This window comes from Nyctereutes procyonoides, unplaced genomic scaffold (assembly GCF_905146905.1).
Source record: "Nyctereutes procyonoides isolate TBG_1078 unplaced genomic scaffold, NYPRO_anot_genome, whole genome shotgun sequence".
Classification (NCBI taxonomy): Eukaryota; Metazoa; Chordata; class Mammalia; order Carnivora; family Canidae; genus Nyctereutes; species Nyctereutes procyonoides.
Window position 1 is genome coordinate 49,535,015 of NW_026575126.1, and position 19,283 is coordinate 49,554,297.

The window sequence follows — 19,283 nt, forward strand, 5'->3', positions numbered from 1 at the left end:
CAGAACTGGGTTGTCTGGGATGGGAGGGCCATCCTTTGCCTGCAAGGTGTGTGGAAGAGGAATGGAGAGAAAGAGAAGACATGGGAACTGGTAGCAAGAGAGAAGTGTGAGGGCAAGAGTGCTATCTAATGGGGATTTTCATGAGGATCTGCAGCATGACTCCCCCTGAGAGCTTCTGAAGGTTTCCACCTTACCTGTTAATGGTGGTAGATTTGAGTGTGTTTGGGAGAACTCAAAATCATGCTGCCTGTGGCTTCGAGAAGGACAGAAGAGTGAGGACTAAGACCTCCCAGGGCACGCCTGCCACACTCGGGTTACAGAGAGGAGACACTCAGAGCAGAACAGCGGCCTCTGGGTTGCGCGGGAGGTTCGAGGTCACGCATCATTTTAGTTTCCTTTCTCGTACCCATTGGTATTTTCCAAAAACTCTGCAGTGAGCAAGGGTCTCTCCTACAATTAGGTAAGAAGTTATCTGAAAACTTTTGCATCAAGGAACATAACCAATAAAGATGATTATTTCTCAGGTTGAACACATTCCATTTGTCAGATATTTCCCCAGCATCATTTGCTCTCTCTCCCTGCTTCTTTGTCATAGCTAATTGTTACAACAGATGCCAATTACCGAGCACTCTACTCTATGTGTCCCGGGCACACGCTCAGCCTTTGACACGTGGAATAATCTGGGGAGGCAAAACTGTTACTATTTCCATTTTAAAAATGAGGAAAGTGGGGACACCTGGGTGGCTCAGTGGTTGAGCACCTGCGTTTGGCTCTGGGCATGATCCCGGGGTCCTGGCATCGAGTCCCGCATCGGGCTCCCTGCATGGAGTCTGCTTCTCCCTCTGCCTGTGTCTCTGCCTCTCTCTGTGTGGCACTCAAGAATAAATTTTAAAAAATCTTTCAAAAAAAAAAAAAAAACAAGGAGAGTAAGACTCAGAGAAGTTAAGTTGCTGGTGAGCAGCCACTTAGACATAGAGCTGTTGGGTGCCAGTGCTCTTGCTTCTAACCATTGCCTCTCTTTTGCCCCTATCACCCCACCTTTCCTTCTTTCATCTCTCAAAAATGATCAGTCAGGTACCCGTCTCAATTCTGTGGTTATAACCCACGATTTTTCAATGTGAGCATGATTGATTCAGACCGGATCAGTCTCTACCACGGGGCCGTCCCATGCACTGTAGGATGTTTAGCAACATCCCTGGACTCTGCCCAGTAGATGCCAGCAGCCATCCCCACACGCGCCCAGTTGTCACAACCAACGTGTCTCTAGTCGTTGCCAAATATCCCCGGAGACCGAAATCATCCTCATTAGAGCCACTGATGTAGGCTGATCTCTGCAATCGATGCAGAAAAGGATTCTGGAGCCCCTCCAGCTGAACCATCGCCGATAGGAGCCCACGGGAACAGGCTGTGCCCTCCTGGCAAGCCCTCTGTCTCACTCGAGGCAGCTGCCACCTGCTAGGACATTTTAGGGCAGGGCCTGACGAATGACAAATGGGGGCCTCTGGCAACGGGGAGATGATCCTGCTGCTTGTCCTGAAAGCTGGGAGCTAGTATCAGAAGAGTGGGGTCATACGGGCCAGCAAAGAAAGGGCCGGGGGGGGGCCCAGCTGGTCTGTGGATGGCACTTCTGAATGGGAGGAGCAGATCTGTGGAAGGAGGCTGCAAGGTTGGATTCAGAGGAGTTGATTTCTAGTCCTTGGCCTGTTCCCACTTGCTATGTGGACTCAGACAAGTCCTTTGAGAATGTGAATGTTCCCCTCTTGCTGGGATAGTAGGATGATATGTCCAAACGGGCCCCTCCATCCACCTACCCCCAACCCCAGCCATGCCCTTCGCTTTAGTCTTCTTCAGAGCATGTGACATTCTGTTGTATTTGCATTCACTGTCAACCCACCTAAATTTATAGCTCCTGAGGGCAGAGGAAGCTGATGCCTGCCTGGAGCCCACGACGGTGGTGGGCACAGGAGATGTTCAATAAAGATGTGCAGAATGAAGGCAGATACCCACCACGCCCCACAGGGAAGTGATTTGAAAATATGTCTCAGTAGCTGCAGCCACGTCAAGCTCTTTGTACTCAGTGATGCCACTTCTGAGAATCCACGGCCCCCACTCCAAATAATCTAACATGAAGAAAAAGCCTTATGTGAATCCTTTCCTTTCTCGTACCCATTGGTATTTTTCAAAATCTGGAAAATTATTTCAAGATTCTAGATGTATCCGACAGTGGCTAAAATGGCACCCCCAAAACCCAACCTGAAAACCCCACCTACATAATGAAGATAAGGAGGTAATTAAAGCAGCCTTGAAACATCTACTTGGTGAAATTCCAGGTATCCAGTACATGTATTGTTTACAACCATCTAAGTTAAAATTATAGCACATCTACAAAACTGTAATTCGTAATGCCACATTGTCCAGGCAGCCCGATGAGTGAGATAATAGGAGTGAGCATCCTTTCACACAGTTGGTGGGAATATCATGCACAATCCATCTGGAGGGCAATTTGGAAGTTACTAATTAAAACACAAGAGCTGGGGTGCCTGGGCAGCTCAGTTGGTTGAGCATCCAACTCTTGGTTTTGGTACAGGTCATGATCTCAGGGTCCTGGGATGGAGCCCTGCATCAGGCTCCCCTTCTCTCTGCCCTGCCCCTCTGCCCCTGCTCTCTCTCTCTCTCTCTCTGTCAAATAAAATAAATCTTTAAAAAAATGTAAATGTTATATGTCACTTGACCCTGTGATTACATTTCTAGGAATTAATTTTTCTAGGAATTAATTTTTCTAGGAATTAATGTATTTCTAGGAATTTATCCTAGAAACAATCCAGATGTCTGCGCATTGGGGAATGGTTAAATAAATCACCATATAGCAATATAATGAAATACTATGCAGCCATTTAAAACGAGGAGATGTGCATGTACTGACACGGAAAAAGACCCAAGATATATCATGAACTTAAAAAAATTGCAAAATGTTTTTGCATAATAACAATGATGTCATAACTTATGGTATAAACATGAACATTTAAAAAAATCTGGAGGAATACATACCAAAGTGTTGACAATGTCTTTTTTTCTAAAAGATTGTAGGAGATTTTCCTCCACATTATGAATTTCTATAATGTTTAAAATTTTTTAATATAACTGATAAAAGAAAACACTGAACCTGCAGCCTGAGTTCACTTGTATAAGCAAACAGAATCAAGGACGTGAAGACCAAAAGCAATCAAAGTATTATTAACAGTTATTGATCATTTCTAAGTAGTAGAATAGCAGGCACTTCTGTTTTTCTTCCTTTTCTCTTATTTTTTAAAATTTTTATTTATTTAAGTAATCTCTAAACCCCACATAGGGCTCGAACTCACAGCCCCAAGATCGAGAGTCAGATGATCTTCTGGCTGAGTCAGCCAGGCACCCCTGTTTTTCTTCTTTTGAAGGAGAACTTGTATAAAGAGCATATGTGGGGGGCACCTGAGTGGCTCAGTGGTTGAGCATCTGCCATTGGCTCAGGTTGTGATCCCGGGGTCCTAGAATCGAGCTCCACAGCAGGTTCCTCGCAGGGAGCCTGCTTCTCCCTCTTTCTCTGTGTCTCTTATGAATAAATAAATTAAATCTTAAAAAAAAAAGAGCATGTGTGGTCCACTGGTCAGAATAGCTAAATTTAACAAGTCAGGAAACAACAGATATTGATGAGGATGTGGAGAAACGGGAGCCCTCTTACACTGTTGGTGGGAATGCAAACTGGTGCAGCCACTCTGGAAAACAGTATGGAGGTTTCTCAAAAATTTGAAAATAGAGCTACTCTATAACCTAGCAATTGTACTACTAGGTATTTACCCAAAGGATATAAACACCGTGATTCAAAGGGGCACCTGCACCAGAATGTTTATAGCAGCAATGTCCACAATAGCTAAAATATAGAAACAGCCTTGATGTCCACTTGATGTCCATTAACAGAAGAATGGATAAAGAAGATGTGAGAATATATATATAATAATACACACACACATATATATTGGAATATTACTCAGCCATCAAAAAATGAAATCTTGCCATTTGCATCAATGTGGATGGAACTAGAGGGTATTAGGCTAAGCAAAATATGTCAATCAGACAAAGACAAATACCATATGATGTCACTCATATGTGGCATTTAAGAAACAAAATAGATGAACATAGGGGAAGGGAAAGAAAAATAAGATGAAAACAGAGAGAGAGGAAAACCATAAGAGACTTTTAACTCTAGGATACAGACTGAAGGTTACTGGAGGGGATGGGGTGAGGGGATGGAATAACTGGGTGATGGGCACTAAGGAGGGCACATGATGTGATGAGTGCTGGGTGTTACATACAACTGATGAATCACTAAATTCTACCTCAGAAACTAAAAATATACTACGTTAATTAAATTGAATTTAAATTTTAAAAAAGAGCATGTGTAGTCTTCACAGAGGATAACATCCTCCCCTAAACCCTTTGTTTAAACTGGGTGATGCTCAGGGTATAGAACGTTCGGTCAACGTAACCAGCTGTGGCCTGGTGTCCTGTCTCCCCAGGATGGATGACATCCAGCTCTGCAACGACATTATGGACCTGAAGCAGGAGCTACAGAACTTGGTGGCCATCCCAGGTAAGCATTAGGGACTCCAGCCTAGCAAAGGAGCTACCCAGAGCACCCTGGCCGGCCCCATCTGTGCCCCTTCCGTCTGGAAGACAGAGTTCACCTCCTGTCCTAATGCAGCACCATTCTTGCAATGCACCACTCCACATCAGGTAGACTCGGTTTCAAGTCCTAATTCTACATCCCCCTTGACCTTGGAAAAGTCACTTTATCTGACACTCAATTTCCCATCCTCTAAAAATGGGACTAGTCATAGCACTCATTGGCTATAAATCTCATTGTGATACACAAAACATGGCAAGCTATGAGCTTAGCTTCACATCTGGCCTAAAAATAAGAGTCTGGTGAGTATTAATAATTATTACTATTACTATTCTTTTGGGGGGCAGATAGAGTAGGTTGGTTACAAGCTCTGACTTTGAAGTCCAACCTAGATCTGTCCATTACTAATGACATGACCTGGAGCAGCTTACTCCTCTAAAACTCAGGTTTTGTCACCTGTCAACTGGGACAATGATGATATCTACCTCGTAGGGTCATTGTGGGATTGACTGAGTGGAAAACCATGTACGGTGCTATGCACGGTTCCCATCCTATAGTAGGTGCTTAATAAATTATTCCTGTTGTTATTGTCATTTACTGAACAAATTTCCACTCACCCTTTTAACATATTTATTTATTAATTCATCTTAACATGACAGTAACAAACCTGAACCGTAATTATCTTTTCCAAACTCACAAATATTTAATGAGAAAGGTGGCATTTTTCAAGGATTTTATTTATTTATTTGAGAGAGAGCAAGAGTGAGAGTGAGCATGAGCAGGAGCGGCACAGGGAGAGGGAGAAACAGATTCCCCGCTGAGCAGGGACTCGATCCCAGGACCCCAGGACCATGAGCTGAGCTGAAGGCAGACGCTCAACTGACTGAGCCACCCAGGTGCCCTGAGAAAAGTGGCATTTAAAATTTTTTTTTTATGAAATCTCTTTTACATCTTGTTTAATATATTGTCATATCTGCTCTGGTAGGTATTGTGTTGGAAAATCTTGTTTTGCTTCAAGAATATGGAATAAATCCAGACATACAGACACATATAATTTCTCCCCATCCTTCAGGTCATAGTTTATGTGGCCCCTTTTCCCGAGAGAGCCTTCCCTGCTCATCCAGGCTGGCTGGGTGTGGGAATGAGGGCCTGGTAGGTGCTAAGGGAGGGGGTAGTGGATCCAGGAACACCACCCCATCTCAAGAACCTTGCCTTGGCCTTGGGGAGGAGCAGCACAGGCCGGATAAGCACCCCCTGGCCCCTACTTGAATGTGTTTGCCCTTCTATCAGTTCCGTAAGTGTGTCTCACGAGGCACTGCAGCTGCAAGCCTGGAACTAGGTGCTGGGCATGTGGTGATGAAGACAAAAGGATTCCCTGCTCTAGCCGCTCATGAGCCAGCAGGAAGAGACAGGGCCTGGCACATGGCAGGTTCCGGAGAGCAAGAGCAGTCGCTATGACGGAGCAGGACACGCAGTGGAATGCATTGCAGATCCAGGGGCGCCTGGGTGGCTCAGTTGGTCAAGCACTCATCTCAGTTTCAGCTCAAGTCATGATCTCAGGATGGAGAGATCGAGCCCCATGTGGGGCTCTGTGCTCAGCGTGGAGTCTGCTTGGGATTCTCTCTCTCTCCCTCTCCCTCTACCCTTCCCACCACCTCGCTCGCACACACTCTTTCTCTCCCTCTGTAAAGAAAAAAGAGAAAGCGAGAATGCGTCGTAGAACTGGGCACTGTTCTAGATGCCTTCTCACTAGGACATGCAGGGCTGGGCCATTCCTTGTTGGGGTTAGTGGGGGGCTGTCCTGTGCACTGCAGATGCTTAACAGCACCCCTGGGCTCTGTCCCCCAGATGCCAGTAGCAACTCCCCCACAGCTGTGACAACCAAAAATGTCTCCACATGTTGCCAAATATACCCTGGCAGGAGGGTGCAACACTGTCACCTGTCTAAGGAGCCCTACATTAGAGCCCAATGACCTGTTGAATCCAGGCTTGCCAGACAGGTGGCCTTCACGTGGCAACCCGATTTCTCTGAGCCCTAAATTCCTTGTTTGCAAAATGAGGCCAATAACGCCACCCTCACATGGTTGCTCGGCAGATGCTGTGAGGTAGTAGAGGCAAAGCAGGGGAGCACTCAGTACATTCTCGTTCTGCGGGCAGTGTGTATAGGGCTAAGAGATCCTTCAGACACCACTGCTCTAGCGAGCTGTCACCAGGTGCCAGGGACTGTGTCAGGTGACAGCAAACGGGTATAGGGTTTCTCTTCGAGGTGATTCAACTGTTTGAAAATTGATCGTGGTCATGGTTGCATGACTCGATGGGTATCTTGTAATGGTATGTGAATTATATCTCAATAAAACCATTACAACAGAAAGTCAAATGTCAGACCCAGAGAGCAATGTCTAGGCATCACCCACTAGAAATTCCTTTCGGTTAGTACATGGGTCATTTTTGAAAGTCTCATGAGATGGAGAGGAGCAGCCACGGTGAAGAGCCACCAGACCTGTTGTGCGGTTGCATTTCATATCCTGTCTAGAAGTAGTTTCAGAGCTATAAATACCCGCCCCAGCTGACGGAAGCACCCAACGGGCAATGACAGGGGAGCCCCCTGGAGACCTCAGCCATTGTATTAGCTCCCTGTGGCTGCTGTAACAAATTCCCTTGAAATCAGCAGCATGAAACAACATAAATTAATTCTCCCTCAGTGCTGGAGGCCAGAAGTCCAGAATCCAAGTGCCAACTGGGCCCTGCTCCCTGTGGAGGTTCTAGAGGAGAGTCCTTCCTTGCCTCCTCCAGCTCCTGGTGGCTGCCTGCAATCCCTGGTACTGCCTGGCTTGCAGCTGGCTTGCTCCAGTCTCTGCTTCCGTCGTCCCATGGCTTCTTCCCCGTACGTTTCTGTGTCCTCTCCCCTTTTCACAGGACAGCTGTCATTGGATTTATGCTCACCCTAGTGAATATGACTTCATCTCAACTAATTACATCTGCAAAGCTCCTATTTCCAAACAGGGTAGTCATGTCATTGGCAACGTGGGGGGTGGGTGGGTGGGTGGAATGATACTATTCAACCCAATACTGGCATGAAGCTCAATCCAACCTCACAAGGGTCCAGAACCAGAGACAGGGAAGTTGTTGGAATGTTCCTTCCCTCTCTGTCTCCTGTCTCTCTCTCTCTGTGTCATTCTCTCTGTCATTCTCTCCTGTTTTGCATGAGCCAAGCCAGGTCATTCCATCTCCTTCCCATGATCTTCCCACACAAAAACCCAACTCTTAGGGCCACTGTGTCCTAATTTCCAGCCTCCCTGGAGAACTCTGATGGGCCTAACGTGGTTGCTTTCTCCCTTCTAGGAAGGAGGATTTCTGAGACCACTGTTGGCTCAGCAGAACACATGGGAGCTGCTAAAGCAAAGGAGACATGGGTGTGTGACCACTGGACCAGCCAGGGCCACCGCAAGCCATAAGGGCTCCAGTCAGGGCCATGGCAGCCTCTAGAACACAGGTGGAAATGGTTGGGAGCAGGGCTCCTTGGTTGACACAGTCCTTGGCATGCCCAACTGACCAGGACCAGGACTAGGGTGAGGAGGACAAGGGGCTCAGCTGGAGCACAAAAAGAGTCAGTAATCAGGACAAATAATATATTAATGCAATATTTAAAATGCCAAAATTGCAGTGCCTGGGTGACTCAGTTAGATGAGTATCTGACTCATGATTTTGGCTCAGGTCATGATCTCATGGTTGTGGGATCGAGCCCTGCTTTGGGGCTCCATTCTCAGCAGAGTCTGGTTAAATATCCTTCCTCTCCCTCTCTCTCTGCCCCTCCCCTCCCCGCTCTCTCTCTCAGTCTCTAAAATAAAATAAATCTTTAAAAAAACAAAACAAAACAAAAAACCCCAACACACACACACACACACACACACACACACACACACACAAAATCCATGCCGAACAAAAAAACCAAAAGTTTGAATTAAGATGAGTACCGATACTCAGTAGGCAGACCAGTGATGCCACAACCTGCAGTGTGAGGGAGTCCCACATGAAGAGCACATTCCGCCTGAAATGTCATTGACTATCCAGCTGAGAAACACGGGCTGACAAGGTCATGGGACCAGTCAGCAACAGAGCCCAGGTCCTTAACACCAGTCCCATTGATTGCTCCAGGAAATCAAGTTTTCCCAGACACCTTTGTGTAGAAATTCACAAACTAAAATTTTCTTTCTCCTGCTTTCCCACTCACCCCTCCCTACATTCTCCTCCCAACTCCTTGCTGAGTCTTTCTGTGTATTCCCCAGACCACAACCAGGTGTCTAGATGGATTAAGCTGAGTGGGGGGTGAAGAGGGTGAAACAGGGCTCCTGGCAACACATCAATAGAGGTATTAAGGAAAGAGCTCACTGAATGGCCAAGAAATCCACACTTCTCCAACCAGGGTCAGAAGATCACTCACCAGCTCCCAGATGGTGGGTACAGATGTCTGGTTGGAGAGAATGCCTGGGGCCCTCTCTGCCTTGAGGGCTCCTCAGGGACAAGTCAAGATGTCTTATCTCACCTCCTTGCCACCACCGCCACTTCAGAACCCGGGATGTGTAGCCCTGGCTGTTGAGGCCATGGCACCTTGCCCTCGGACCTAAAAAATAGTAGCTCTCTCATAGGGTTGTTGGAAAGGATTAAACTAGTAGTTCTCAACCAGAGGTGATTTTGCCCCCTGGGGACACTGGGCAATGTCTGGAGGCATTCTGAGTTGTCACATCTGGGGTGGTGTACTCCAGGCATCTAGTGGGTAGAGGCCGGGGATGCTGCTAAACATCGTCAAGTGTAGAGGATAGACTTTGTAACAAAGAATGATCCAGTCTTGAGTATCAGTAGTGCCAAGGTTGAGGAACAGGGATTAAATGAAAGTGACAAGCTCATGGGAATACAAATATAATAGCTCCAATTTATGAAGCACTTTTCATCTGCACACTTATGCCATGAGATTTGCTTTTTATTCATTAAATAAGTCTTTCTTTTATACTTGATTCAGTAAATACTTAAGAGGGAGGCATTTAGTCATTGAAACAATAGAGGCGACGTAAAAATAATGGCTTATAATAGGAGCTGCTGACAGTTTATGAACCCTCGCTATGTGCTAGGCAGCGAGCCTACTATTTTCCTTGGTTTATCTCTCTTAAAATTTGCAGTAACTTCATGATTATCTATGTTGAGAGACTGGATGCTCGGAGAGGTTGTGGAACATGCCCAGAGTCACACAGCTAGGAAGAGGAGAAGCTTGGGCTTGAAGGCAGGATTGTCTGGTTCTACAATGGGGTGCTCACAGTTTTGTTGTGGGGACAGGCCAGCGAGTCCAGTAAGAAGGGCACACATGGTCCAGGAAGAGATGGCCTGGGCTAAGGAGATGTGCTGGAGGAGAGGAGAAGCAAGTTGGAGAGTCACGTTGGTAAGCACATGGACATGTTAGGAATCAGGTGTGTGGTGCCAGCAAGCAGGGGGTGAAGCTGGCAAATTGACAGTTCTCATTGGCAAGTAGGTGGAGGATGTTGGCAAGCACGAGGATCACATGACCAAGCAAGTGGTAGTGCCTGCAGGCAGGTGGGTGGTGCCTGGAGGTAGGTGGGTGGTACCTAGAGGCAGGTGGCTGGTGCCTACAGGCAGGTGGTTGATGCTTGGAGGCCAGTGGGTGGTGCAAGACAAGCCACCCCATACTTCTTACCTTCTGAAGAGGTCTGAGTGGAGGGAGCCAAGGCGGGTTCAAGTTTCTCCCCTCCTACTTCTCTCAGTCATCATCTCTAGGCCTGGGTCTTTTGTTCTCTCTTTGGCCTTCTAGCCCTTAGTATCTGGGGCAAGACTAGAGCCATGAGCATGGATGATTTCCATGTGCAGATTTATTTGCCTTGGCTGTAGACTAACCCTCCCGCACCCCTACTCCAGCCCTCCGAGCCCCTAGACTTCTGCGTGACTCCCCTTGTTGATCATTACCACTTCCCGAGTAGCTGCCATGGACCAAGCTCTGTGCTAAGCCATTTACTCAGGCCCCTCTGTTTAAGCTCCATTGTGTGTCTTTACCAGAAGGGAAACTGAGCCTTGAAGAGGTCCAGTTGCCTCTTCAAGGTCACCCAGCAAGTGACATGGCAGTTCAGGATTCCAACCCCGGCCCTCGGACCCATGTGCTTCCAGCAGTTGCACTCGACTGTTTCTTTGCTGGTGTTTTCTTCTTCCCAGAAAAAGAAAAGACGAAGCCACAGAAGCAGAGAGAGGATGAGCTAATCCAGAAGATCCACAAGCTGGTGCAGAAGAGAGACTTTCTGGTGGATGACGCGGAGGTCGAGCGGCTAAGGTGAGTGGGCTCCCGTGCCCTTGCACCAGGCAGCTAGAACACAGCCCTCGGCCTCCTCCCAAACCTGTGTTCTGCTGCAGGGACTCACGGCCCGGCCTGCCAGGTATGGCCTTGGCAAATGTTCCCAAACACTGGATCCAAATGAACCCCTAGCTCTCTGGCCTGAGGACCCGTTGCACATTCCAGGGAAACTGGAATCCAGCTCCAAAAGCCTTCAAAGGCAGACACACCTGCCACTTGATCTGAACAACCATGGGGTCTGGAGCCTCCTGCTCAAAGGAGAGGTATGAATGTTGATTCTTGAGTATTTTCACCCTGGACCCAGGCCTTTGGAGCCCTCCGCAAGGAGAGAGGCTCACAGGGCCTCTTCCAACCCAGAAGGCAACTAGCTCTTTATTGTCTGTGTCCTCCTGGGTCCTCCAAGGCCTGGAATGCTCCTTGCGTGTCTCAGCCAGGCTGGGTCCTCCGACTTCATTCCTGGTAAATTGTTGGAAGAGTTCAGGTGACCTGCTCTGGACACTTGCCACATACCTCGGGGGAGCACAGATGTCCAGGGTGACTTAAGGGTACCGGGTCAGGAGGGGTGTTACTCAGCTCGCTGAACCCCCAGCAAGGGGCTGAGTCTTACCATGGCCCTGCCTCTGCCCTGGGATCTCACCCTGGCCCCGGCGAGACCATCACTGCATTGTTGATATGTGTCTGTGCTTCAGAGCTTCTGTGCATCATCAAATGCAACATGCACACGCCATAGACACATAACACACAACAACAACATATGTGCACCACGCACACAGAACACAGAACAGCATTCCCATCCGCACGTAACACGCGGCATGCAGGTACTAGCCATAGAGCCCAACACATGGTCCCACACAATCTCTGCCTCCATTTCCTCAGTTCCTTGATGCTTTCCTTGCTTACCCTTCGTAACTCATGTCTTTATACACCTGTCTCCACAGGGAGCAAGAAGAAGACAAGGAAATGGCGGATTTCCTGAGAATCAAGTTAAAACCTCTAGATAAAGTAACCAAATCTCCAGCCAGTGAGTGTATCCGTTATTCCTCCTCCTTCCTCCATCCAAGAGAAAAGGAAATTTAAAAGAGGTCCTGGAGCCATAGTTGGGGGGGACAATAAGATGCTTTCTAGAGATCAAACTTGGGCACACAGTGGCAGCAGGTGGGGCCAGCTTTGTGGGCATGCCACCAGTGAAGCTGCCCAGGCCCCGATGCCCAGAAGGGCACCATGCCTGCTTTCATGTTCTGCTATTGCTGTCTTGAGATTCTTAATAGTTTTGCAACAAGGGGCCCTGAGTTTTCATTTCGCACTGGGTTCTGCAGACTGTGTTTCTGGTCCTGGCAGCCAATGTCCCTTTACCAATCACTGGTTTGGTGGATTTCTTAGGAGTTGTGTAACCACTGGGGCAAAAAGATGGGAGCTGAGGCTCAGGGAACTCCAGCCTCTGTTGATACTCAGAGCGAAAAGGGTTCTGTGTGACATAAGTTTGGGAAGTGCTGCGTATTTGACCCTGTCTTTGGTGCCAATGTCTATTAGCCTATAAAAGTGATAACAGGTCCTGCTGTCAAGGAACTGTCGTCTCTTTGTTGGCCCAGTGAGGCCACTTTCAGTTGTAAGAAACGGATACCCAATTCAAATTTGCTGTAGCAAAAAAGGGGGATTTGTTGGAAGAAGAGCAAGAGGAACAAGCTTCAGGGACTGGACACTATTAGAATGCCCTCACTTCCCTTCCGTTTCTATCTCTGCCCCTCATTGTACGTGAGCTTCATTTTCTCCTACTACACAGGCCTTCTTCATAGGGCCTGAACTCCAGAACCATAGCTTAGCAACAGCAAAACAACACCGTGGGCTCTATGTCCTGGTATCCAAACACATCAATCTCAGGGGCATATTCTGATTGGACCTTCTCGGATCATGTTCCCACTTCCTAGGCCATCACCATCATCAAGAGGCTGGGATACTATGGTTGGCCAGATCTGTGTTGCATGCCTACTCTTGTAGCCACAGGGACATCTGCTGTTATCACAGAGAAGGGACTGGAATTCTTGCTAGGAAGACGAAACCCAAAAGCCACCACCATCTACTATGGCCATAAACTCAGTTTTCCCTGACCATCTATTAACGTCCCATGAAATGTGGTATAGAGTGCAAGGGTATAAAGGAAGAAGAAAGTCCCTTCAGCAAGCCTCTAATATGACAAGGCACAGGGTCCTTGCCTAAATCCAGCATCCTCAGTGGACTGTCTCTTTCATGGCAGGCCAATTAGAAAAATCTCACCTAGCAGTGTGGGGAAGGAGCAAGGAAAATTGCCTTTTATGCAGGGTTATCAATAGCCAAAAGAAATCTGGCAAGAAAATCAAAACACCAAGCTTATATCCTATGCAAGGGGCCAAGTGTTCAAATTTACTCTAATCATCTAGTGCTGGGATCTAAAGTAGAAAAATTAAAACGAATATAAAACCAGTGAAATCTCTGGGACTCCAGCAAAGCAAATGCAAAACTGCTCAGTGGGGACACTTCCGCATCCCGAAATATGTAACCCACAGATAAAACGACCTCCGTGAAGATGAGCTGTCAATAAAAATTCTAAACCCATGAAGAACTGAACCACCATGATTGGAGTCAGTAGCTGCCACAAGGAGAGTGGCTGCCCTCCCAAGAATCAGAGATAACAGACTACCTAAAAGAGGCAATATCGTAAGTGTATTTAAAATGATGAAAGAGATAAGAGAAGGGATAAAACCCAAAGTGAAATCGCAGGATGCCATGAGCAAAGAATTCGTAGATTTGCAAACAATTAGGTTTCTATAATATATATATATATATATATATATATATATATATATATAGTCACAGAAGTAAAAACTCAGTAGATTAAGCAGAACTGAAGTGAGAATTCAGAATTGGAAGGCAGAGCCGAGGAACTTAACCAGCAGTTAACACAAAGAGACAAAGAGATAGAAAATGCCTTCCAAAACATGGAATAGAGAATAGGAAGGTCCAACTTCCTTCTCATAGGCATTCCAGAAGGGGGGCAACAGGGAACAAGAGAGTTCGAGGTATCTGAAAAGATCACGTTATGGCCACTTTCCGGGATTGAAAGACATGAATCCCCAGATTAAAGTGACTTGGACAAAATTTCCCATTTATCGGTTCACCAGATGCTTTGAAAGCCAGACCCCGTGCCAGATGTGGCAGATACAATAGCAAAGAGAACTGAATAGGATTAGAGCTGAAGACTGTGATTGGCGGGGGTGGGGGGTGGGGGTGGGAACAGGCTTCGGAACCGTCTAAAAACACACAGCCCAGCCGCTCTCTGCACCTGTGGAGCTGAGCAAGCCTGGCTAGGGGTCGGGACGGGGCAGGGGCTGCAGGTGGTCAAGGGGCTCTCCTTATATCACCTCTTCCCCTCTCTCCCTTTCTCCCTCTCCCCCTCCACGCTCCTACCCTGCTGCAGGCTCCCGAGCAGAGAAGAAAGCAGAGCCCCCACCTAGCAAGCCCACAGTGGCCAAGACCGGCCTGGCACTCATCAAGGATTGCTGTGGGGCCACCCAGTGCAATATCATGTAGCCCCCCCATGTGGGGTGCCCCCGGGGCCACGGGGACCCCCCCACCCTCCTGTCTTCATAGCCCCCATTTCACCGGGGCCTGAGAGCTCTCCAAGGCGGAAGGGGTTGAAGGCCAGCCTGTGACTGCCACCAGGGGCCGTGGGCGTGGCGGGCGGGCCCGACCGCCCTGTACAGAGTGTAGCAATAGGGAGTCCCTCACCGTCGCATGGCCCCCCACCCCCCAGAGCATGCCAAACCCAGGAGTCTGTCTCACTGTTTATCCAACCACCAGGAAAGATCCTTCCTTGAAAAAGTATGTCTCCACTTCTATCTATCTATATCTAACCCACCGTGCGAATGATCTGGACGAGGGGCACGATCCCCAGGTGTGTATAGTCGTGACTTTTCAACAATCCAGCACCACGTCGGACACATGCCTCATCCACCCTCGTAGCTCTGCTATCCGGCCAGCCCCAGATGGGCACAGCTCCCTTCCCCCTGTCTGTCCCCTCCCAGGGGCTGTGTTCTGGAGGCCTCCACTCAGCCCAAGCACCATGGAGACTCGAGGGCCCATCTGTAAAGGCTGAGCTCGTGTGTGGTGTTGTGGTTACATCTCCTGCTTCCTCCCCTCCCATGTCTGGGCACGGTTCACATTGAGAGTGTGTCTGTTTGCTCTTGGCCCTTCCTTCCCTTGCAATGTGTGCCCCAGGTGTGTGGAGCACAGCAGGGATGAGGGCCTGGGCTGGAGCCCAACCAGCGCTCGGAAGAGGTAGCGGAAAGCTAGAGGCTCCAACACCGGGCAAGGGCAGGCTGAGAAGGGGCTCCAGAGCTGATGCTGCCTCGGGTGCCCTCCACCCACTGGGGGGCCACTGGAGGGAGTGCCAACAGGACACACTCACCAGCCTAACACACAGACCTCCGTAAACATCAGCGGCGGCGGGCGGGAAAGGTGGCCTGACCCAACCGTGTCCCATTGGTCGGTGGTGTGTTTCAACCAGCCTAATAATTCCACCTGTGTAACTTGATGTACATTTGCTACAGCCAGCTCGGCACAGCCCGTGTGACCTCTCTGTATGTGTGCGTGTCGTGACCGGCCTAACATAGTTAGCCTAACTCAAGATTCGCTGATGTGCAATCATCCATCGGAGAAAATAAAAGTGGAAACCACGTACACAGCATTTTTAACGTTTTTTTACTTTTTCTCTTGATTATGGAAGTCATCCATGTACATAGTAAACCTTTTAAAAGTATAGAAAGTATAAAGAAGTTTCTTGTTTTCTGTTTGTATCTCCCAGAAATTTTCCAGCTCGAGACCTTGCTGCCCTTTTGGCAGGTTTCCTTTCATGCATTTTTTTCCTCCCACAACCGGCATCATATTGTATCATCTTATAACCAGTTTCTTTTTTCATTGAGCATTAGATCACTATCATTTTCCCATGTCATCAAGAGTTCTTTGTAACAAACACTCCTCACAAATATTTACAGCGGCTGCTCAGTAATCCATCTCGTGGCTATGCTATAATCTATCTAACCCTTATCTTACTATCGGACATTTAGACTGCTTCTACTTTTTAGTATTATTAAGAATGTCATGGGGCACCTAGGTGGCTCATTGGGTTGGGCCTCGGCTCAGGTCATGATCCTGGCGTCCTAGAATCGAGTCTTACATCGGGCCCCATGCTCAGTGTGGAGTCTGCTTCTCCTTCTCCCTCTGCTTCTCCCCTGCTCATGCTTTCTCTCTCTCAAATAAATAAATAAAATCTTAAAAAAAAAAAAAAGAATGTCAAGATAAATGCCCTGGGGGATAGAGCTGTATCTGAATTTCTGATTTTTCCTTAAGATGAAAGTAAAGTTCTTAGGTCAACTTTTTCAAAAATATTTGTAAGTCAAAAGTTAATCTGAAGGTCTTTCAAGTCACAGCAGCTTTGCAGTTGACACAAATATCTCTGACTGAGAACCCCAGAGCCTTGGGATCCATGGCTCTCCCAGGGGGCAGCACACTCTCAAACCCTGCCCCCATCTTGGATGTGTTTGTGCCTCAGTCCAAGCTTTGGCCTACACCACACTTCCTGCCACTCTGAAGCCAAAGAGGGTGCCTTAGGCCACTGCCTGTGCCACCACATTGGCTTCAGGGGACCCTTTGGCCTCCTTCACTGCCCTAGACCAAGCATGAAGCCAGACTCTGTGAGCTTCCCAGGACGCGACAATAACATGTTACCTCAACCAGAGTGGCTTAAAACAACACAAATGTACCCTCTCACAGTTCCGGAGGCCAGAGGTCTGGAATCAAGGTGCTGGCAGAGTCATGCTCCCTCTGGAGGCTCTAGGGAAGAATTCTTCACCACTCTCAGCTCCTGGTGACTCTTGGCAATCCTCGGTGTTCCTTGCCTTGGCCACCCCAGTTTCTACCTCTGTCTTCACATGCTTTTGTCTTCTGTGTATGTGTGTCTATGTCCCATCCTCTTCTTCCAAGGTTCGCCTACAACCCAGAATGCTTTCCTGTAGATCCTTAGCTTAATGACTTCTGCCAAGACCCTACTTCCAAATAAGGTCACACTCTGGGATAGCAAGTACACCTGAATTTGGGGCGAATGCTATTCAAGCCACTCTACGCATGCTTCCCATTCTTGCAATAAAGATCCAGGCTGCAAAGGGTCTGCCCGTCTTCCTCCTTTGTAGGAAGCATGAGTCTGGAAGGCCTGACCTCAGACCAATTAGAGAGCAGTCACTCACTGATCCAATGAGCCAAAGGAGATCGAAACCCTCATAAAAATCCTGCCTCTAGTACATCCCCAGAGCCCTGGGGTACACCTAATTTATGTTCCTGCTATTTCTATTGATTTGTTTTAAACAAACAAACAAAAAAACCCTCCACCATTTATTTAGGATTTCACACAAGAGCAGAAGAAAGTAATCATTCAAGATGTTTCCAGATCACCAGGGCTGCCTGCAAAGCCAAGAAACCTTGCAGATCCAGACACACTCGTTTTGGAAGCTGGAGCAGGAAGGATACAACTGGAGAAACATTTACTGAGAGCCACATGTGCATTTTCTCTAAAGTCCCTCACATGGCCCCCAGAAGCAGATGCTCTCGTCACTTCCACCGTACAGATGAGGAAGTGGTCCCAAGTCCTTTGAGCGACACCCTAAGAGTTGGTGGTGGGAGCCCACCACCTAGGAGTTGGGATGAATGGTTGGGCCATTCATCCCAACTCTCCTCCTGTAGACTCAAAAAGCCTTCCTTTTCCCTTCAGAATTGAAACAAATCTCTCCCATTACCAACCAACCAACCAGTGCTCCATCCCATCTTCCCCTGCAGCCACCACTTCTTTCTCCATCTTCACGGCCTTACGTGTTGAGAATTGTCCGCCATCTTGCTATCTTCATTCCCTCATCTCTACTCCTGTGCTCATCCTATTTCAGTCTGGTTTCTGTCACTCTCTTATCCCTGACCCCTCTCATTGGGGATGTCACCATGTGGTTATGTAGGGAAGGAAAAATCCGTTCCTTTATTCAACTTAGGTTCTTCAACTTGGTCCCTTTCCATAAGACTGCCCAAAGAAGAACAAGAGAAAAGCAATCAGGAGTGTATGAACACAGGCGTTGCATGAGTATACGTGGCAGCACGCAGCAACCCAAAGAGATCTTTAGAACTTGAACTTACAAACCATTTGAACTAAAAGGAACAGGGGTTTGGGGCTTCTGGTGGGGTGGCAAGTTATGGGGAGGGGCCCAGGAAGAGTATGGTAAATAGCGGTTGTATGATAAGGTTTGTTATGCAGATTTAAGACTTGCCTTCACTGATCAGACTCCTCCTCTTCCTGGTGTGTGAGAGCCAGACACCTTTTACAAATGGAAATTTCCTTTATAAATGGAGATTGCAAAAAAAAAAAATTGAAAAAAAATAAATAAATGGAGATTGCCTTTCTGAAAGGAGAGCTTTCCCTGAACTAGTTGGTTCTCAAGGGCCTTTAGCTCAAAATAACCCATATGCCAAGGCGCAGCATTTCTTGGGGTGGCCTATTCTGGTGCCCAGCATTTACATCTACTCCATGCAGTCGGCCCTCATGCTAGCTCTCTGGAGTGTGTTAGAGCCCACTGATGACACTGCCAACATGCCCTTTCTCTAGGGGAACCTCCTAGCACCCAGGAGAACATCTCTCCAGTCTCCTTTCTCTCTCTCTTGACCTCTGGGCCTGGCTCTCAGCATTCTGCTCTTCCTCCCTCCTGGCCTTGGTAAATGGCCTTTGCACCCCAACTGCTCCTGGATTCTCTCCTTCACCTAGAACTTTCTCCTGTCCTTGGACACACTTCCCTGCTGCCTAGACTCTCCATCTGAAACCAGAGTAGGCACATCAAATGTGACAGGTCCTATACCAGGGGCCAGCCCATGGTCCCATCACCTGTTTTTTGTAAATTGAGTTATATTGGCAGATAACCGAGAGCATTCATGTATATATCGTCTCCGGCTGCTTTTGTGCTACAAGAGCACAGTTGAGTACTTGTGACAGAGACTGTGTGGCCAGCAAATCCTCAAATATTTACTCTGGACCTTTCTGAAAAAGTTGGCCAACCCCCATCCTAAACTTTAGCCTCAGCTTCCTCTGCTATTTCCCATCTCAAAAAAGATTATCCTAGGACTTGACCTTGACTCATCTGTCCCTCCTCAAATCCACACAACTGCCAAGTCCTTAGCTTCTGCCCACTGAGTTTCCCTAGCGTCTGTTGCACA

General features: G+C 47.8%; 1 protein-coding gene across 1 annotated transcript in view; it reads left to right on the forward strand.

Annotated features, from left to right (window-relative positions):
• BMERB1 (bMERB domain containing 1) overlaps positions 1-16,251 on the forward strand; it is a 113,630-nt gene extending 97,379 nt beyond the window's left edge. The window contains exons 3-6 of the mRNA XM_055341209.1: positions 4,554-4,627; positions 10,874-10,988; positions 11,948-12,030; positions 14,461-16,251. Of these exons, the coding sequence (XP_055197184.1) occupies positions 4,554-4,627; positions 10,874-10,988; positions 11,948-12,030; positions 14,461-14,573 (385 nt within the window). The 3' untranslated portion in view covers positions 14,574-16,251. The remainder of the gene's footprint in view (positions 1-4,553; positions 4,628-10,873; positions 10,989-11,947; positions 12,031-14,460) is intronic.
• The last annotated feature ends 3,032 nt before the right edge of the window (positions 16,252-19,283 follow it).